This window comes from Zonotrichia leucophrys, chromosome 6, assembly GCF_028769735.1.
Source record: "Zonotrichia leucophrys gambelii isolate GWCS_2022_RI chromosome 6, RI_Zleu_2.0, whole genome shotgun sequence".
NCBI classification, from domain to species: domain Eukaryota; kingdom Metazoa; phylum Chordata; class Aves; order Passeriformes; family Passerellidae; genus Zonotrichia; species Zonotrichia leucophrys.
The window spans coordinates 30,941,691-30,963,415 of NC_088176.1; the positions used below are offsets into that span (position 1 = coordinate 30,941,691).

A 21,725-nucleotide genomic window follows, 5' to 3' on the forward strand; every position below is an offset into this window, starting at 1 on the left:
CTCTAAGATTCCCCTCAGCAGTGCCAAAGCTCTCCCAGCTCCCTTCCAGCTTCTCAGCAGGATGATTTCTGACAGCTCTGCCAAAACTTGGCCGAGCGTGGGCTTGTCTCATTCCTATTCCCACGCTAAATTTCAAGTCTCCTCTTGCAGAACACAGAGCTTTGCAAAGGAAAGGCTGCCAGGACCAGTTGTATGTGGGGGAAAGAAAAGGGTGTCTGGCTTTTCACAGAGCTCATTAAGGGTTTTTGTCATGCAGGGAAGTGTTCCAAGGGGAGGGGAAAGCCTGGTGTGCAGACATCCATGTGTGGTACATTTGTGGTTGGTTGAGCAGCCAAGGTCACTGAAAATGTGGGACTTGGGAATGGCAGCTCTGGAGCTGCCACTGGAGGCTGGATTGACAAAGATGAAGCTGGCACCAGTTTTGGGGTGACCTCATTGAGGCCTTCCAGGACCTGAAGGAGCTAAAAGAAAGAAAGAGAGAGACTCTGTACAGGGGATGGAGTGACAGGACACAGGGAATGGCTTCCCATTGCCAGAGGGCAGGGATGGATGGGATATTGGGAATTAGGAATTGTTCCCTGGCAGGGTGGGCAGGCCCTGTGAGATTCCCAGAGCAGCTGTGGCTGCCCCTGGATCCCTGGCAGTGCCCAAGGCCAGGCTGGACAGGGCTTGGAGCAGCCTGGGACAGTGGAAGGTGTCCCTGCCCATGGCAGGGGTGGCATTTTGTATCCTTAAGGTCCCTTCCAACCCAAACCATTCCATGATTCTACAATTCTATCTCAATGTTAAACATTTGAATTCGCTTCCAAATAATGGTGAATTGTTCCCACACCCATCCACACTTGTCCTATGTAGCTTTCCCTGCCATGTCTGTGTAGGCACAGAGTTTGTGGTCATTGGGAGTGGGGCTGGGGCTGAGCCTCATCCCCAATGGGCTGCAGCTGTGCAGGACAGGTGAGTGATATTAAAGATAATGAGCCATTAATGAGCCCAGGGGCACTGACCAATCACCCAGGAGCAGAGGGCACACAGGTGCAGTGCATCAACATGAGGGGATAAAAGGTTGGGCTGAAGAACAACCAAGTGTTGATGCTTGAAGCCTTTCTTTGTGTAAGTCACACCTTTGCTGTCAGAGGTGAGTTTTGTTTCCCAAGGAAAAGGGCTGGAGTTCATGTCCAGGGCCCTGTGGCCCTGCTGGGCTGCTGCCTCCTGCAATCCCAGATGGTGCAGGATGTGTCCCCAAGCTGCCACCACCTACAGCTCGGGCTGCCCTGGCAGTGCCCAGCACCTCCTGCAAGCTGGGCTGGTGTGTGGATGCAGGGTTTGTGGGGCTGGGGCTGAGCCTCATCCCCAATGGGCTGCAGCTGTGCAGGACAGGTGAGTGATATTAAAGATAATGAGCCATTAATGAGCCCAGGGGCACTGACCAATCACCCAGGAGCAGAGGGCACACAGGTGCAGTGCATCAACATGAGGGGATAAAAGGTTGGGCTAAGCACAGGAAGGGCAGTTGTTTGCAGCCTTCTGGGGTGTTGGGGTGTTACTCTGTGTGAGCAGATGCCTGAAGCCTTCTGACCTGGTGAGGTGTTGCTTTGGTTGGGGTGAAGCTTTCTGAAATTGTTTGATGATATTCTGTGTATTGTGGTCCTCTCAACTGTGGTATGGCTGTACTTTAAATTTCTTTGCAGTGTGTATTTGTGGTCACAGCCATCCCAGCTCCTGATGATGCTCCAGTTCAACGTGCTGTTTTCCTATTTTCAGGCATTTGCTGTGTTTCACTGTGTGATGGCTGAAATCCCCGATTAGAGGGACTATTTATAGAAATGCAGTCAAACATTTGTGAGCTTCCTTTATCAAGTGTTTACTATCAGCTTCTAAGCTGATGAGGGGGCTGGAGCACTTTCCCTGTGGAGCTGGGCTGGAGAAGAGAAGGTTATGTGGAGACCTCACAGCTCATTCCAGAGTCTGAAGGGGCACTGGGGAAGGTAGAGGGGGACTTTTCATCAGGAACTGGAGTGACAGGACAGGCTGGAATGTGTTCAGACTGATAGAGGTGAAATTTAGGTGATATATAAGGAAGGAATTGTTCCCTGGCAGGGTGGGCAGGCCCTGGCACAGGGTGCCCAGAGCAGCTGTGGCTGCCCCTGCATCCCTGGCAGTGCCCAAGGCCAGGCTGGACTTTGGGGCTTGGAGCAGCCTGGGACAGTGGAAGGTGTCCCTGCCTATGGCAGGGGTGGCACTGGCTGGTTTTGAGGTCCCTTCCATACAAGCCATCTGGAATTTTTGTGGTTGTTTTCCTCTAGGATCTGTCTTAAGGCTGTACCTCAGAAAGGAGGCTGTTATAGAAATGTTTATATTTCTCTGTTTATTTGGATTTAAAGGGGCCATGAGCTGTAAATACTTCTCATTCTGAAGGCTTTTCTTCCTCCAATACTCTTCCCTGTGAAATGTTGTTGTGCTAAACCTCCAGCTCTCTCTGCTGGCTTTCTGACTGCTCTGTTTCCAATGTGTGTTTTCATTTCAGGTCCATGTGAATCCCATCAGTGTCACTCCACCCATCCAAGCCATAGACCAGGACAGGAACATCCAGCCTCCTTCAGATCGACCTGGCATCCTCTACTCCATCCTAGTTGGTTGGTGTCTGCTACTTTTCCTATCCTTCCAATCTGCTTATTATCAGCCAGGAAAAGATTGCCTGGGAGAGTGGAACCCTCATTAAAAATTATTCTTGTGGTCAGTGGGATGCTTGGAATTGTTTTTCTGCCTGTTGGTGTTTTATTGCCACATGGAGGTTGATTTCTTGTGTTTATTTATTAGTGTTTATTTAGATTAAATCCAGCATTGTTGTCTGGTTTAGTGAATGGAACAACACAGGGAGGGAAAGGAGATCTCTGCTGGGATGTGTGTTCCATTGACCAAAAAAAAAAGAGGCTAAAAAAAGGCAGCTAAAGCAAATTTCATCCCAAAAATCACGTGGCACAGGGCAGCTCCAAGGGTCTTAGCACATCCACCTCCAGTTTTGCTGCCTGTGAGCTTTCCTTTGTAATTTAAAGTTGGTTTAGTTGGTTATGCTGCTCTCTTCTTTTTCCTTTTGCTTCCCTGTGTTTGCCATTTGTTTCTGGGTTTGTAGGATGTGACCAATAGTTGGCAGTTTCAGGGTTCCACCTGGTCCCAAAATCCACCCAGGGACCTTTCTGTGGGGTTTGGAAAGGGGGAATTTTGTAGAATCCCTTCTTTCCCTGTCTTCCCTGTGTTGAACTCCATGGTTTTCCCAGCCAAGGAGAGAGGCAAGTGAGGATTTTGTGGAGGTTTAGCTCTGCAAATTTAGCTTATTTATAAAAGTCATAAATTGATTTTATTCCTGAGTTCTGGAGGAACAACTCCACCCCTAGAGCCACTTTTAGGCCAATTTCTTAAGGTTTTTTGCATAATTTACAGTGTTCTTCAGGAGTGAAATTATAAAAGATTGCGTGTCACTAACTTGGGATGTTGGGAATATTGGAGTGGCTGTTCTGACCTCCAAGAAATAATTCAGAAAGGTGTGGTGCAGCAAATTGGGTTGGTTTGGGGACTTCATTTTCTTGCTTTTTTTCCCCCTTTCTTTTCTTTTTCCTTCTTTCCTTTTTTTTTCTTTTTGTCCTTTTTTCTTTACTTGTTTTTTTCTTTCCTCCTCTATTTCTTATTTTTTCTTTTTTGCTTTTGTTTTTCCATTTCATCCTTCATTCTTCCTTTGGTTTTTTCCTTTATTTTTTCTTCTATTTTCTCTTACTTTTCTTATTCTTCTTTCCCCCTTATGTTCCCCTTCTTTTTCTCTCGCTCTTTTTTCTTTTTTTTCCTCTTTTCCCATTCTTCCCTTACCTGTTGATATTTCTTTTTTTGTTCTTCACACATCTGTTCTTCTTTTCCTCCTTCCTTTTTCTGTTTTTTCTTAATTTTTTCCTAGTTTTCTATTTTCCTTCTTTTTAACTTCATTTGCCCTTAATATTTTCCTTTCTACTTATTTTTCTTTTTCCTTTCCTTTCTTTTTTTGCCTTCTTTTTGCCTTTTTTTTTCTCCTTCCTATTTTCCTTTTCTTTTATTCCTTCTTTTCCCCTTATATTTTCCTGGTTTTGGGTTTTTTTCATTCCTCTGATGTTTTTTTTCTTCCTTCCTCTGTTTGTTTTTTTGTTTCTTCCTCTGTTTTTTTTTCTTAATCTGTTTCCTTCTCCTATGTTTTCCTTTTTTCATCTTTTTTCTTTTCTTCCTCTTTTCTTCTTTCTTAATTTTTCCATCTTTTTCTTCATTTCTTTTTCCTGGCTTATTTTTCTACCATCTTTATTTTTACATTAGTTTTTTTCCTTTTTTTCCCTGTTTGCTTCTTTGTACTTTGTTTTTTTTCCTTCTCTTTCCCCTCCCTTTGCTCTTTTTTTTTCCCTCTCATGTCTGGTTTTCTCTTTGTATTTTCTTTATTTTCCCTCCCCCGTGCTCTTCCTAAGGATTTCTTTTTGGATTTTAAATCTGCCTTCATCTCTTCCAGGATTTGCTATTTCTGTTTTAGCCTCAGAAAATATTAAGCAGTTGCACAGAAAATGGCCCTTACAGATATTTCTCATTATGTGGATTTTCTCCCTCCCTTTTCTTTAGATCTAAACCTCCTTCTCCTTTATATCTTTGGGAATGTCCTTTTTTAAACACAGGGAGGTTTGAACCTGTGGAATGAGGGAATAAGTTACTTATTAGAATTATTTAAATTTTATTTAATTTGACTCAGTTTTATTTGGGTTTTTTTTGCTCACCTGTGCAAGCCACATGATCTGGGCACTGTGGATATTTGATATATTAAAGATTTGGGAATGGGATATTTGTTTTTTTGGGGTTTTGGAGTTTTTTTTGTAATACATTAATTTTTCCAATCCTTGGCCTTTGGAAACATTAATTTCTTTGGGTCTTTGCAATACACCCACATTCCCTGGATTTATCCAGATATGAAGCAAGGCCCTTCCCTTTATTTCCTTTTTCTGTTTATTAGCATGTTATTGATTCTACCAGTAAATGTTTTTATTTTGACTCAAATTTTATTATTTTTAATAGTAAAATGTATTATGTTTAATAGTAAATTACTAGTAAAATCTTTTTGGAAATAACTTGAAGCCTTTATTTTCTCTGGGGCCAATCCTTGAGAAAAGCTCAATTTTTCCTTTCAATCATCAGCCTTTTTTTGCCTTTGGAACTGGCTCTGTGATTTCTGCTGCCACCTTTGGGCACTTTTGGTTGATATTTTAAAGAAAGAGCCAAAAATGCCCAATAACTTTTAGGAAAGGAGGGATCCTCTGCAGTCCTGTATCCATATCAAGCCCCACAAAACCTCTCCTCTGGCTCTGGAAAAAGCAAATTGAGGAGTCCTTTCCTTCTCCCCTTGCTGGCCCCCCATGTTTTGATCCCTCAGCCTCTCCAAACCCATGGAATTTCTGGAGCCAGGAGACTCAGAGCTCATCCCTGGATTTCAGCACAGGTAGAGATGGACTGAGGGCTGCTCTGTGCTGTCAAAATGGAAATGATTTTGTGTGTGCCGAAGCAGATATCCCTGTTCCTGGAAAAGCTGGCTCCCAGAGTTTAAAAATCCAGGAATTTCTTCCTGAGGTGAGCAGGAGCTGAGAAGGAATCCCCAGTCAGGATTTTGGGCGTCCACCTGTCATCCCTAATTTTTTAAAATTTTTCTATCATCCACCTTGCTGGCTTTTCCTCCTTTACCTGCTGAGGTTGGTTTGGTTGTTGGTGGAGTTTTTTGGGTTGGTTTTTTCCCATTTTTTTCCCCCCGGATCCTTTCCTGACATCCTTACACAATATCAACCTCATTTTCCCTTCTCTAGACCCCTTTGTGACTTTTACCCTCCTCCCCTACATATTTCTTCTCCTTTGGGCACTTTTTTTTCCTCCTGTCTTAGAGTTTTTTGCATTTTCTTCCCTAATTTTGTGACATTTTTTAGCTTCAGCAGCAGCCCTGCTGTTGAAGCTGACTCTAGAACCAACAACCTGTTACCTGCTAAAATTTTGGAGCTCCTGCTGGGTGCCTTGAGCTCTTCAAGAATTAAATCAATTAATGAGAACGTGAAATTTAAAGGCAGGGCAAGGGGATACAGGACCTGGAACTTGAAGCTCTGCATTTGTGCTGGTGGTATAAGAGAAAAAATAATGCATGGTGATTATTTTGCTGCTTTTTGGGTCAATGATAGATATCAGTGTAGATTAAGAGAATCACAGAAAAATATGTGGAGATATATATTAATATATATAATACAGATAACATATAATATCTTATATATTAAAGATTATATATATTAATTATACGTACTATAATATCTTATATATTATAGATTATATATTATATGTAGTGTTATTTATTGTGTATTATTTTTTATATATTATCTATTAAATTATGTGTATAATTTATCTAGCAGATGGTTGTCATTGGAGGATTGCAAATTAAATTATTGCAGTAATTTATCTCCTGGCTTTCTGAGAGTACTTTCTAACCATTGCACTTGTAAAGGGAACAAAAACCAGCAGCATTTATTAGGAAAATTATCTTCCTTTGTGTTCAATTGATGTCTCAGCCCTGGCTGGATGCAGGGTTGGGTTTGTGTTGCTCCCAGGGCAGCTTTAGGGGCTCAGGGATCAGGGATTTTTTTGGGGGGGTTCTTATCCCTTGAGCCAGGAGTGCCTTCTGCCCTCAGAGATTTTGTGATTATAATCAGAATTTTGGCTCCTTGGGATGTGTTGCTGAGCTGGGAGTGCTGAAGTTCACGCTGTATGGGACACTTGGGATTTCTAGGCCCTTCTGCACCATTTCTTTGAGAATCCCAGGGCTCAGCATTGCTTTAGCTGGGATTTTTCCCTCCTCCTGTGCCACGCTGTGGTGCTGGAACCTTTTGGCTTTAGGCACAGGTGCGTTTTTGGGCTGCAGCTGCCAGGCACAGCCCTTCCTCCATCTCCATGGCCTCCTAAATCCATTCAGGCTCTGAATGGAGAATATCCTGGAAATCCACAGCCATGAAAACACCGCTTACAGCTAACAATAATTTGAAATTTCATCTTAATGCTTCCTCCCTGAGGAGAAACGTTTCCCAGAAGGATTTCTAAAACAACCTATCTGTTGTTACCATGTTGTTATTACTTATATCTATTATTTATGTGCTGTTAATAATATTCCTGCTGTTGTCAAGTACTTAGGGAGTCCCAGTTGAGAGGAATCTTTGTGGTTTTGGAGAGTAAGGAACTAATAATATTAAACACATAACTTCATAGTATCCTTAAGCTCTGTGTACACATAAGGAAATATTTTATCCTTCCAATAACAGAATGAGGCTTTGTTCCTTTGATTAATGAGTAAAATAAACACATTGCTGGACTAAACCTTTCAGAGCTGTTCAAACCTCATGTCTTTTTTTGCAGGTACTCCTGAGGATTATCCCCAGTATTTCCATATGAATCTCACAACAGCTGAACTGACACTCCTCAAGCCAATAAATAGGGATTTACATCAGAAGTTTGACTTGGTTATTAAGGTAATTTGGGCTGAAGTTTTTCAGTGTTTTGATATTCTTTGGAAAACAAAAAGCTCTGTAGAAAATGTAGTGTGGGCCTGGTGTCTCTTCTGTGGTTTTCTCTTCCTTTTTAGCCTTTTCTTCCTTGACCTGATGAGGTTGGTTTGGTTGTTAGTGGGGGTTTTCAGGTTGGTGTTTTTCTGTTTTTTTTTTTTTTTTTTTCCTGGCTTCTTTCCTGACATCCTTGCAAAATATTAGCTTCATCTTCCCTTCTCTAGATCCTGTTGTGTGTCTTAGCCTGTCAGGCATCACTTAGCTCCATGGGGAGAAGAAGGGTGTGAAGCATTTGTGGAAACAGAATGAACCCTGGCAGAGTTGTAACATTTCACTTTACATTGTGTGAACAAGCTCAGCATCCCTTGTCCCCTTGCTTTTTATGAGCCCTGTTGTCCTAAGAATGCAGCTGGTTTCTGTTTTATGTGTTCAGTTCACAGCCCATTTTGAAACATAGTGATACAGATCATTGTGTGAGTGTTTCAAGAATCCCAGTGATGTCTTGTGAAGGCTGCCCTACAAAAGAGGCTGGATAGAGTTGAAGAATAAAGCAGGGATTTATTAAAAGGCCTCAATGGATCCACCTTGGGCAGCACAAGAGCCCAACCAGGGCTGCACCCAAGGGGAACCAAAATGGGCACAAAACGGACACCTGGTCATGGAGTCTGTCACTTTTATAATTTCTGCTCCATTTGCATATTGGAGTTTATTGCGCACTTCCAGCTTTAGGTTATGAAGTCCTATCCTTGTTTTCCTCTCCCCAGTCCACATTGTTTGTGCTCTTGGGCCTGAAATCTGGATCATTTGTCCTTGGTCCCCAGCTAGAGCAGGAATTGTTTTGTCTCCCTGCTCTGTGCACAGAGCTCACCATCCCTTAATGTGAAGCTCAGACCCACACACCAAAGCAGCACAGAATCTGAAAAATATAAAAGCTAAACCTGAGGTATGATTAGCATGGATCACGTTGGGGTAGTGGTGAATAATTCATATCTGAGTAGTGAATATTCACAGGATGCCAGGGTGTGTGAGGCTGCAGGAGCTGAGTGGGCACCTGGTGTCCCCTCCCTGCTCCAGCAGGGCCATCCCAGAGCCCAGGGCACAGCATTGTGTGCAGCCAGCTGTGCCCCAGCCCCAGGGAGGAGAGCCCCCAGGCTGTGTGGGCAATGTGCTCAGGGCTGGGCACTGCCCAGGGCAGAAGCTGTGCCTCCTGTGCAGGGCAATTGCTGGGCTCAGGCCCTGCCCGTGGCTCTGGTGCCATTGCTGGGCCCCGGAGCAGAGCCTGGGCCCTGCTCTGCCCCTCCCTGCAGCCAGGCCCAGCCAGGCCTGAGGGCCCCTCTCAGCTGGGGCTCCTCTCCAGGCTGAGCAGCCCCAGCTCCCTCAGCCTGGCCTGGAAGGGCACCCACATGCTCCAGGCCTTTGCTCAGCTCCAGCAGCTCCTGGCCCTGCTGTGCTCAGCACCCAGAGCTGGACACAGCACTGCAGAGGTGCCTCCAGGGCCGGCATCCCTCCCTGCCCTGCTGCCCATTCAGCTCCTAGCACTGGGAAAAGCCCTAAAGCACAGCCCATCCCTGGAAGTGCCCAAAACCAAGTTGGGACAGGGCTTGGAGCAGCCTGGGACAGCTTGGTGTCCCTCCCCATGCCAGGGGTCCACTGGATGGGCTTTGAGGTCCCTTCCAACCCAAACCATTCCATGACTCTCCATATCCTTAAGGAGTTACAGCTTAAAGCCCTGTAGCTCTTTCTTCCCAAACCTTGACTGCACAAAATGTCAATTAAAAAATCAATTAATGGTGGGAGAGGGTATTTTCTGTGCCTAAATAGCAACTCCAATCATTAATGGCCATGTTTATAGGGTTTAGTAGGTTCCTGTTGCTGTGGTAAATGTGCAGTCAGGGGAAATAAGGAAACAGTAAGGAAAAGGATCACTCTGTAAGAATGATTATGCGCCACTTGCAAAAACAATAAAAGTTTTTATGCTGTGTCCTTCAGGGACTATTGGAATAATGGCTCTGGCTTGTACCAAATCAAACCTTCAGCTTCTTGTGTTGCACATTTCTCATTTCTTGCAGTTGTAGGATCCGATTCTGTTTTATCTGGAGGGGTGCAACGTGTGATGTTTCCCTTCAAACAGAAAATATGCTATTTTTGCGGCATGTGCTCAGTTTAGTCTTTAAAATATTCCCTCTGATATGAGAAGATTGATTTTTTTTTTTTTTTTCCTTCTGTTAAGATATTATGGAAAACTGTAAAATGGAAAAGGTGGTTAAGTCAATACAGGAATATTTGAATGCAGGAAGGAAGGTGGGCAGGAAATGGGGGCACTCACCTGCATTGCTGATAAATGTTGAATTCTCAAAGAGAGAGACAATGACAAAAACCTAAACATCCTAATCAGAAATGCTGGGTTTCAGCTGTTCTTTACCTCTGGAATATATTAGATGAGAAGCAAGGAGAAAACCAGTTTTGCCCTCCTATGGAAGTTCTTAGCAGTTCCATTCCCTGCCAAGCAACCATGGGCATTATTACAGCTTCCTTACAAAAAAAAGTGAATTTTTGGGGGTGTTCCCATTGAGATTTCCATGTGGCAACAGCAAGGCTGCCACAATATGTGGATTAAACCTTTAAACTGAAAGAGCTTAATTAAAATTAGTGACATGACCACTGCGCTGTAGTCATGAGATTGGCACTTTTTAGAGCTGATAACAAGAACAGACACATTTTATTTTATATTTTTTTTAAAGCATGAAGCAAATGGGAGAATTAATCAAATTGATGCACTTTGCTCCTTTCCTGTTTGAGCAGGGGTTATTTATCAATCAGCCAGAATCTAAAGTGGCACTTCCATTGTGATCCATTTGCAAAGAGGATGGGCTGTGGGAGGCTGGGTGTGCTGGCACAGGCTGGGAAGTGTTCATGGATGGAATTCCTGTGCTTTGGAGAATTCACCACACCTGGGGAAGAGCCAATTTTGATCAACTTGCTGGAGTTTCTCCTCAGTGTTTGCAGTGGGTTGATATCCAGGAATTAAGGAAAAATCATGACATTTGTCTATTCAAAGCTGCTATAAAACCTGTGGGACTTGCAACAGCAAAGAAAAAAAAAAAGGCAATATTTTGATGCTAATGAAGGGCAGAGAATCCCAGAGTGGTTTAAATTGGAAGGGACCTTAAATCCCATCCAGTGCCACCCCTGCCAGGGCAGGGACACCTTCCACTGTCCCAGGCTGCTCCAAGCCCCAATGTCCAGCCTGGCCTTGGGCACTGCCAGGGATCCAGGGGCAGCCACATTCTCTGAGAATCTGTGCCAGGACCTCCCCACCCTCACAGACCTTTTCCATTTCTGATTGTACCACTCTGGTCTATGTTAGTTATCCAGGACTACATCAGATTTTCTCCCCTTTAATGAAAATGCATCTTTGTCAGATTCAAAATCAGGGAAAGCATTTTATTTCTCCTGCAAAAATTGATTTTCCTTTACTGATGGCATTGTATTAGTGACTAAAAATGCTTGGATTTCTATATCATCAGGTGGAAAAATAGAGGAGTGTTTTGGTGATCTCATGTGGGCACCTGTGTAGTGGTAGAATTAAATTGCTTTAGAGTAGTTTAGATAATTAACTAAATCAATTTATCTCTCAATTTAACTAAATTGGTACTTCTAGAGTGGATTTTCATCCAGCCTGGCTGGTCAATTCATAAACCACTGTTGTGTTTGATTGTATTTTTGAAATTAGGGAGGATTTATGTGACTTGGGCATCTCCATAAAAAGTGAATTAAATTATTAAAATAAAAGGGGGGGGGAGAAGAGGGAAAAGATAAGACTCCCAGCTTCAAATAACATTTGCAGCCTGACTTTTATTAATAAAAGACTTTTCCTTGAATGTAAGAGCTTTATGGTTCATAGTGAATAGTCTTATAACCTGGGCTAGTGGAACTGGATGAGCTTTAAGGCCCTTCCAACCCAAACCAGTCTGGAATTCTGTGAAAAAGAATTCCTTTGTGTCCCTCGGGTTGTTTTGGTGCCTTTCCCACAGAGATGGTGACAGAAGTGTGCTTCAACACCATGCCAGAGCAACACAGAGGATTTTGAAGAATATTCTTGCATGGCATTTTCTGGATCTTTTAGATGTATCCCTGTAGTCCCAGGAGGGCTTTCAGCCAAGGCTGTCACTAACCCAGTGACAGACAATTCCTCAGAAACAGCTCTACAATGGGGCTGTGTTTCCCTGGTGTTTAGAAGGTCAGAGTGGAGCAGAGTGTTTGCAATTCCAGTGTTAGAGGGGAATTGGTTTGGGATCCCATTGTGCAAGAGGCAATGGAGACCATTTCTGCTGTAGTTATCCACTATGGAATTTCTCCTGGCTGGAATTTTTGAGCTGAGTGGGATTTCCAGCCAAACTGGGCAGCACAGGCAGCTCCAATCTCTGCTCCCAGGGAATGGCTGCCCAGTGCTTGAGTGCCAGGAGAGGTTTAGGTTGGATTTTAGGGAAAGGTTCTTCCCCCAGAGGGTGCTGGGCACAGCCCTGAGGCTGCCAGAGCTCCAGGAGGGTTTGGAAACCTCTCGAGGAATACCCAGGGTGGGATTGTTGGGGTGTCTGTGCGGGGCCAGGGGTTGGCTCTATAATTCTTGTGGGTCCTTCCAGCTCAGGATATTTTGTGGCTCTCGGATTCCTTTCTCAGGGAGGTTCTTTGGTTCAGGGAGTTGCCCCCAGCAGTCCCAGTGTAGTTCAAAATCAGAACTCCATTTTCTTCATGCAGGAAAAAAGCCATTCTTTATTCACATAACTCCTTGTTATACAGTTTTACAGACCTCATGTGTGACTCCAATTGGTCAGGAGCTTTCTTGCCAATTACTCTATTGGTTAGTAAAAATTTTTTACTTGTCCATCAAATCTCTCTAAATCTATCCCATGAGAATCAGTGAAGAAAATATGTGAACAATTTAACATTAATGTTTATACAGGCGCTGGTTGTTTTTCACAAACTCTTTACACCAGGATTGTTCTCACTTGGGAACTTGCAAAGTGCCTTTTTTTGGAAGAAGTGACAGGCCAGCCATCCACCTAACAGAGCAAGCCTGATTTTATGAGGCCTTTATCTTATTTTTCTACTTGACTGCAACAGTTCAACTCTTCCCAATGTCCATGACTCTCCTGATATGGATCTCAGCAGAAACAACAGGAAGTGATGCTCTCCTGCTCCTCACTCTGGAATTTGTTTGGTTTCTCTCATCCCAATGGGAGTTTCATTGATCCCTCCTGTCTCTTGGTCTCAGAGCTGTCAAAAAATTCTTGCATTACAGGGGAAAAAGGCATGGCTTCAGAAACAGCCTCAGGATCCAACTGTGGGCAGGCCTTGGAGGCAGGAAATAGGAATATTCAGGTGCCATTTTTGGTGTGATTGCACAGGGCTGTTTCCTGTTCCGAGTGGAAATACAAGGAGGCTGGGAGAGGATGTTTGCCAGCCACTGGAAAGGGCAAAAACTATTCAGGTTTAAAACACAGGGAGGTTGAGGAGGAGAGCTCTAGGCTGGAGAATCTTGGGAATTACCTCAGTGGTTGAATTCCTGAAGTAAGAGCTAATTCTGATCCTGAGAATTACAGAATTGTAGTGTATATATGTATATATAATATATGTAAAATATTCTGGTTGTAGAGACAAAGATGTAATCACAGAATTATTTAGGTTGGAAAAACCCTCTGAAATCATCAATTCCATCCATTAACCCAGCCAATCCCACCACCACTCCATGTCCTCATATCTTCCAAACACTTCCTGGGATGGAGCTCCCAGGGATTGAGTGCAGAATTCCAGAAGAGGACTTTGCAAGACCAACTTGAGTTGGTGATTAAATGGCTGATAAAATTAGGCATGGCTGAAAAATAAAGTGAAGCATGTCAGAAAGGATCACCCTGAACTTTTATATAAAAATGATGGGTTCTGGCCTCACTTGAGAATGAGATCTTGGTGTTGGAAGTGGGAACAGAGTGTGAAGGTTGGCTTGGTGATCCGAAAAAAAAAAAAATAGAATATGAAATGGAATATTAGAAATCATGAGGGAAAATAGAGAAAAGAACAGGGAGCAAAGCACTGCAGCTCTGAACAGATCCAGGTGTCCTGATCACAGAGTCCCAAAAAGGACAGGGCAGGACAGAGTCTTCTCCAGGTGGGGAAGGAAGAAGCTGGGACAGACACTTGAAAAATCCAGTGCTGGTGGGAGTGAGGAGGAAGCAGCAGTTCAGCCTCTCCTGCAGTGCCAGGGTGAGGAGTTCTTAACTGAGACAAGGAGCTGGCAGGGTACAAACACACAAAATGGGTTTTCTCTAGAAAAGAAGGTTGTGTGGAGACCTCACAGCACCTTTCAGGAACTCAGGGAAGCTGCAGAAGGACCCTGCAACAGGAATTGGAGACACAGAACAAGGGAAAATGGGTTCAGACTGACAGAGGGGAGATCAAGATGGGATGTTGGGATGGAATCATTCCCTGTGGGGTGGGGAGTGGTGGGATGGAATTCCCAGAGAGGCTGTGTCTTTCCCTGGATCCCTGGCAGTGCCCAAGGCCAGGCTGGATGGGGCTTGGAGCAACCTGGAACAGTGGAAGGTGTCCCTGCCATGGCAGGGGTGGAGTGGGATGGTTTTCCAAGTCCCTTCCCACCCAAACTGTGATTCCTGCTAGGGCTCAAATTTGACAGGCAGTGCTGTGGGGCTGAATGCTGACCTGGGCTCCAGGGGAAACCAGGCTGGCTCATGGAAGACAAATTTAGAAATAAATAGAGAAATCCGGGGAGATCTGAATTGCTTCTCCTGTGTTTGGCTGCAGCTTCAAGCAAGATTTTGGAGTTGTTCTTATCATGTTCACCAGGGGAGGTTCAGATTAGGCATCAAAAAAAATTCCTTTTTCCCTGAAAAAGTGGTCAGGATTTGGAAAAAGTTGCCCAGGGTAGTGTTGGAGTCACCCTCTCTGGAAATGTTCAGGAGACATCAGGATGTGGCTCTTGGGGACACAGTTTAGGGTGATGCTGGGTTGGACTTGACCTTGAAGGACTCTCCTACCCTTGGTGATTCTGTGGCTGTTTTATTCTGAATTTCAGACAGCACAATTCCAGCAGGCAATGAGGAGATATCCATCAGTTGAGGCTCACTGGACTGGAAGTTCTTGGATTAGAGAAATGCTCCATAGGTTTTAAGACTTAAAAAGTTCTGAATTATCTAATTTTTTTATTATTATTTTTACCCTTTCAGAAACTTTGTGTCTGCAAGGTTTGGTTGATTTTTGCAAGAATTTCAGCCTTTATCTCTTCCCAGCCTGTTCTGATCTCTTGGCTCCATCATCTTTCACCTTTGCTACCTTTGTTTGGGTAGCTCTAAATTTCCCCTCTTCCCATGTCTTAATTTTCTTGCGTTTCAGAGGATTTGTGCTTATTTTTTGCTCCTCTAAATTCTGGGGTTTGTACTCAGGGTGACAGATTAGGAAAAGAATGAAAGAAGTTCATTTTCATTAAGTGTTGCTCCATCGTCTTGCTGTCAAGGCTGAGATTTTCCAAATCATTCGTTTGGCTGTGCATCTCCTGTAGGTGCTAAGGACAATAAGTTTTTAAATTAGTTTTTCAAAGGTTCAGCCCTTAGGTGAACTCAGAATTCAATTAATTCTCTTTGAGACAGCTTTTTTTTTTTCTTGTGTTTAATACAGTGCTGGGATTTGATGTAGAATTAAAAATCTGAGTGCAGGGACAGGGTTTGTCTTTGTGATGAAGGAAAAAAATGGTCCAGGGCACCCAAACTTTTCCTTTAAATAATTACAATATTTCTTCAGATCAGTAAGGTTGACCCTAAATTTTGTGTCAGAACTCTCAGAGTAATGAAATCATTTAAGTCAATAATTGGGATGTCCTGTAATGCTTTTATTGTCGGAAGTTTCCTTTCTGCAAGAAAAAAAAGTCTCTTTCTGTGTAAAATTTAACATTCAGCAATTAAAAATTTCCCTAATGGCTTTATATATTGTGGGGTTTTTTTAAGGGAAGAAGGAAGAGCTGTAATATTTGGAAAACAATCTAATTAGTTATTATTAACAGTAATTACTGTTCACTGCCCTGCAGCATTGTGAGTCTTGCTGGTACTGAAGTCACCCTTTACCCATGGCCCTAAAATGGATGTTTTGGGATTTTTTTTTTTAGTTGTTTTTGGTTTTTTTTAAGCCCAGTGTCCAGACACACTTTGTGCTGATTTAATTTCCCTGCCACAGTGACACCAGTCTCCTTTCTTCTGTGTTCTAAAGACATTCTGTGCTCCTTGTCCTTAAGCCAAGTTTTAATCCAGTTCAGTGTTTCTTTCCTTGTGCTGTACAAACTGACCTTGGGAATTATTCCCCAATCCTAAGGTTTAGCCTAAATCTGGATAAATGCTGTTCTTCTTTTCACCCTGCCCTCCCTCTTCAGTTTTACTGAGTGATCTCCCCTTCCAAAGGAGCCCCTTGGTCCCCCTGCCTTTCCTTCCCTCTCTCCCTGCCCCTGATTTTCATCCCATCCATTTCAATAATAGATCACAGAATCCCAGGATGGTTTGGCTTGGAAGGGATGTTAAAGCCCATCTGGTTCCACCCTTTGCCACCTCATTTTGCTTTCCTTAAATCTGAGATCTTCTTGGAGTTCAGTTTGCAGCTCCTCCTGCTATTGTCCCACGTGGATTTGTGCATAGCCCCTCACCAGGAATAAATTCTGACATCCCAAATTTTTGGGGATATGTGAAGCTCCCATTTGTCCCCATGCACCATTCTCCCCTCAGCTCCACTTGCTCATCTTCCTGTTGGGATTGGAGGGGACAGAGAACTTTTTTGAATTTTATTTTTTTGTTCATTTGTTTGGGGTTTATTATCAATTTGCTTTGGGTTTGTATTTTTGGGGGGGGGGGGGTTGAGTTTTTCTTTGCTTCCAGGGGTGTACCTTCCATTTTTATTCAAATAAAAGATCTGGCATTGAGACAAACCCCTCCATTTGTTTGGGGTTTCTTTGTTTAAGTATTTTGTTTTGTTTGGGGTTGTTTGTTGGTTTGGTTTTTTGTTTGGTTTTGTTTGGGTTTTATTGGGTTTTTGCTGGTTTTGTTTTGGTTTTTTAAAATTTATTCATAATTAGCCTGTTTTGCACTTCAGATAACACTGGAGTCCTGGAGAAGTGGAGCAGCATGGACGTAGTGTCTTAGCTAAAACAATTCCGTTTCCTTGCACCTTCTTAGGACAGTTTTTTTGGATGGAGGATTTTTGAAGTGGATTCTGGGAATCCATGGAGAAATGGAAACATTTACTGCTGAAGTGGATTCTGGGATTCCATGTAGAAATGAGAACTCTGAGTTTTATCAAACACATTTTGCTCTCTTTAAGATGTTTCTCCAGGACAGGACCTGCTGCTTTGGCAGTGAGAGGGGACACTGGGAACTGACTGGAGAAGATTCCAGCTCTGGATTGTGCTGAGGGCCTGGAGCTGGGCTTGATGATCCCTGTGGGTCCTTTCCAGCTTGGAATTCCACTTGATGATCCTTGTGGGTTCTTTCTAGCTTTGAATTCTCTGTGATTCCATGAGGGAGCCTTTTGCATTGTTCTAATTTCTCATTTTTGGGGGAGCTGTTTCATCTGCTGCTTTGAAGGAATGAATTTCTGTTGGTCCTGTTAATTCCCACACCCTCCCATTAACTCCTTGCATCCCTCCTGGAACTGCTTTTCTGCCATCTCCCATCAGGATAAAATTATGGACACTATAGATACAAGCAGATTCAGCACAGATGATCTAATAAAAACATTTAAATATCTGTGAGAATTAACACATTTCCCCTTTTTTTTTTTTCTTTACCTGCTCTTAACTACCAGAATCTAATCCTGTGCTGCTTCTTTTGTATCTTGGTAGAAGTGTGAAGAGTTATTTGAAAGATCCTCCATTATTTTGACACTAAAGCATTTTCTTTGAAGGACTGGAACTCAAATATTTTGTGGCTTAGATACCAGTGGCTTTCTGGGTGAAGAAAATGTAAATTGTTTGCTGTTTGTGCTCCAAAATATGTGTTATTAAACAACCTTTGGCCAGCAAGGCCAGGCAAGTGTTTAACAGGGCAATGTGAAGGGAGAAGGATTTGCACTCTAAATAGAGAATTCAGTGTTTGGAACAACTCTCATGAGGTATAACTCCATCTCTTAAAAAAAATGCAACAAAACCAAAAACAGCAGAAAAATCACCCCCAAACCACCACAAAACAAAGAAGATAAAAAACCCCAACCCCCACACTAAGAAAAACCCCAAGAAATGGGGCACTGGAGCAAAAATTGCCAATGTTACAGCTTTTTTATGGTTTTGGAGCATTATGAGGGGGGCTGTGTTGTGCTCTGCTCATAATCAGGTTTTGCTTCTAGGACTGATTTCATGGAACATTTGAAAGCAAATCAATTCCTCACATTGTAATACGAAATTCCTTGTTTCAAACAAAAGGCAAAAAAGTGCTTGTTGGCAAAGCTTCCCTTTTTTGCTTAAATAGTGGTGTCTTTGGAAACAAAAAAATAAAATGAATCCATCATTTTGACTGGTGAACACGAAGGAAAGCTGAAGTGATTTTGAGTGGAAGTGCTCAGTGAGGAAGAACTCCTTTGCTTTGTTATTTTGGGCTTCAGGGTTTCAAATTTGAAGTCCAATTTTGGGAGCAAACAACTCTTTTTGTGTTTGGCCGTGTGTAATTCCCAGCACTTCAACAAAGCCTGCAACACCTTCCTGGGTGAATATTCCTGCTTTTATCCCAGAATGAGCTCTGGGTTCACTTGGACATTAAAGCAAGGCCATTATTGTGCTGTTTCAAGCTGTTCAGAAGATTGAGACACTGTTGTTTGCATTTTTCTTTTTTTAGGATCTTTTTCTAGCAAGAAACATTAAGTGTTCTTATAGAGTAACTCACAGGGGTTGTATGGAAACTTTGGGTCATGAAGGGACCGATTTTACTTGGGGAAGCAGAAGAAAAGAGAATTTAATGATGGACAATCATTGTTAGTTTTGTGGGGAGAAGCACCTAAGGAGAGCCCTGGAGGGGCTGGAGCCCCAGGAGGGGCTGAGGGAGCTGGCAAGGGGCTCAGCCTGGAGCAAAGGAGGCTCAGGGGGCCCTTGTGGCTCTGCACAACTCCCTGCCAGGAGGGGACAGCCAGGGGGGGTCGGGCTGTGCTGCCAGGGAACAGGGACAGGACAAGGGGAAAGGGCCTCAGGCTGGGCCAGGGGAGGCTCAGCTGGGACAGCAGCAGCAATTCCTGCATGCAAAGGGTGCTCAGGCCTTGGCAGGGGCTGCCCAGGGAGCTTTGCAGTGCCCAGCCCTGCAGGTGTCCCAGGAAGGGCTGGAGGTGGCACTCAGTGCTCTGGGCTGGGCACAAGGTGGGCACTGGGCACAGCTGGGACTCTGTGACCCTGGAAGTCTTCCCATCATAAAATATTCCAGGATTCTCTGATACCATGATGGATCTGCTTATAAAACAGAATCACAGCAGTGTGTTGCTTCAGGAGCAGACTTCTCCTGGGATTTTCTCTCATGCTTTCAGTACTTTGGGGCAAAAAATGTATCTCCAGATGTTTTTGGGGTTTCACCTTCCTGTGTCAGGAGCCAGAGTCCTGCCGGGTAATTTTGGTGATGTTGATTTTGACATATGTTGTTTATTTACATTCAGAGGCACATCAACTGGACTGGGCATTTTTCCCTGTTGTTCAAGAGTAATCCAGTTTTATTTTAAAAAGAAAAATCCATTTTTTCTTAAAAACTGACAGTGAGTTTTTTTATGGATTACTTAAGTTGTCATCACTTCCTTTGAAGAAAATAACAATTACTATGCTTATATTTCTTGTTATTTGAAATAGAAGGTTTTAATACTGCTTTTTCTTTAATAAAGTTTTTATCATAAAATTATTGCTGTTTTATAAGCAAAGAGAATTAACATTTTTCAGACCAAGAAAATATTTAAATAGTCTAAATAAGAAATATTTTCTTTAAAATAATAGTTTAAATAAGAAAAGTTTAAATAAGTTTTTTACAGCTATTGTCCGGTTTATCTTCCCCCGAAAGGTTGTGATGATTCTGGTCCGTCCAGGGACGCCAAGTGTCCGGTTTATCTCGGCTGTTTGAGGGGCCTGGAAAGGCCCTGGGTGACCTTGGGGCAGCCCGCGTGTCGAAGGACGAGAAGAGGCTTCAGTTCTTCTTTCTGGTTTTATGTTTATTAATTGTTTATCTAAAAGATGTTCTTTCAGCCAAACAGAGATCTGCTCAGCAGTCAGCCATGGGCACACTGTGTCTGCCCTCCGGGGCAGGCACCTATCTTTATACCCTTTGCTACGTGTACAATATTTATCATTTTTCCCCAATACCATCTATTCTTATAACTCGGTGTACTCTTAGTAATAACCAATAGAAAGGTGCCACCGTGGCCAAAGAAGATGGAGGAGAGGAGGAAGAAGGAGGAGGACAGGACACACCCCAATTCCTCCATCTTACTCCTCTAAACCCCCCTGTACATAAATCCTAAACCTTGTGTCTCACCCTCTAATTAACTAATCTTTCCACCCTTCACCCCGGTGAGGCCCTCATCCTTGTCGTCTCCTGTGTAGGGTTAAAGTCCAGCTACCAGACACTTCTGGCAACATTCCAGGACTCCCGAGACCCCCAAGCTGGTCTCGGAGGCTCAGATCTCAGGACTGAGATCTTGAGATCCGACAAGCTATGATAAAGTCAAATGGATTTTTTCAGGCTGAGATTCCTTGGACTCTCAATTTGAAAAATGAGCAATTATCTGTTTGAAAAGGGGGAAATACCAGATTAGAAAACAGACAATCTTTGCAAACAGTCTTGTTAACAACAGAAATTTAGGAATCTCTCTGTTGTGATCCAGGGTCTGTGTGCATCCAGATTTTGGCAATACAAATTTTTGCTATAGGAACGGGAAACTCTTTCAATGCCCTGTTGTCTTGCTGCAGTGTCATGTGCAGAACTGTAATTAAAGCTGGTTTGCTTTTTATAAACTGGAGACCAAATTACTTTTTATCTCCTAATTCCCTTGTTTCTTTGCTTTAATTAGTTGTTGGTTGGGAGGTTACAGGAAAAGAAAGTAGGTTGTAGGTTTTTATAGGATTAGCACTCTGGAATGGGCAATTACTGTTTTTATCTTTAGGAAGTTTGAGAATAAGAATAAATTAGGTGAAAAATACCAGCGAGCAGGACTCCTGGGTGGTGCAGGGCTGCCATTGAGATGTGGGGGTTATTCATGGAAGTAAAGAATTTTGCTTGACACGTCCACAATTTCCCTGGAACAGGGTGCCCAGAGAAGCTGTGGCTGCCCCTGGATTCCTGGAAGTGTCCAAGGACAGGTTGGATGGGACTTGGAGCACCCTGGAATAGTGGAAGGTGTCCCTGCCTATGCAGGGGGTGGAATGGGATGAGTTTTAAGGTCCATTCCAACCCAAACTAGTCTGGAATTAAAAACAGGCAAAATCCTAATTAAAATCCCACTCATGTAACACTGAAGAGGTGGATTTGAGGAAAGAGGAAGCAAATGTGTCCATGTGTGCTGTTCCCACCTTTTGGGTTTAACTCTCTTGCTGCTGCTGTGAGTTCTGCTGTGCAATCACAATCCCCAGTTTTCTTTCATCCCTCAGAGATTTTTCCAAAAGTCTCAATCCTGAGAGTTTAAGGAGCTGTGTTTGCACAAGGTTTGGGTTTCTTGTGGCTGTGATGGAAGGTGATCCTGTTCTTGTCTCCTTGCTAATTTTTAGTTGGTGTTTCTATTTTCCATTATGAGTTCCACAGTAGGGGCACCTGAGAAAAAAGTTTATTTTTTAACTGAATTACAACTCCTAAATAGAACCATCCCCAGTCACTGTTCATGACTGGGAACCTTTGACAAATGAGGTCATTTTGTTTTAGGCTGAACAAGACAACGGCCACCCTCTCCCTGCCTTTGCCAATCTCCACATCGAGATCCTGGATGAGAACAACCAGAAGCCTTATTTCACAAGGTCTACCTACGAGGGCTTCATCCTGGAATCCTCCCCAGTGGGAACGACCATCTCGGATAACCGGAACCTGACCTCCCCCCTGCAGCTCGTGGTGCTGGACAACGACGTGGAGGAGGTACAGCTGCTTCTTTTGG

The 21,725-nt window shown here is 43.3% G+C and overlaps 1 protein-coding gene across 10 annotated transcripts in view; it reads left to right on the forward strand.

The window, feature by feature from the left end:
- Positions 1–21,725, forward strand: part of PCDH15 (protocadherin related 15) — a 634,585-nt gene that overhangs the window by 464,024 nt on the left and 148,836 nt on the right. For all 10 annotated transcript variants that reach the window (XR_010440717.1, XR_010440719.1, XR_010440716.1 and 7 more), the window contains 3 exons: positions 2,525–2,633; positions 7,432–7,544; positions 21,500–21,706. Coding sequence is in view for 3 of the 10 variants with exons in the window: in XM_064716157.1 (XP_064572227.1) it covers positions 2,525–2,633; positions 7,432–7,544; positions 21,500–21,706 (429 nt within the window). In the remaining 7 variants the exon portion in view is untranslated. The remainder of the gene's footprint in view (positions 1–2,524; positions 2,634–7,431; positions 7,545–21,499; positions 21,707–21,725) is intronic.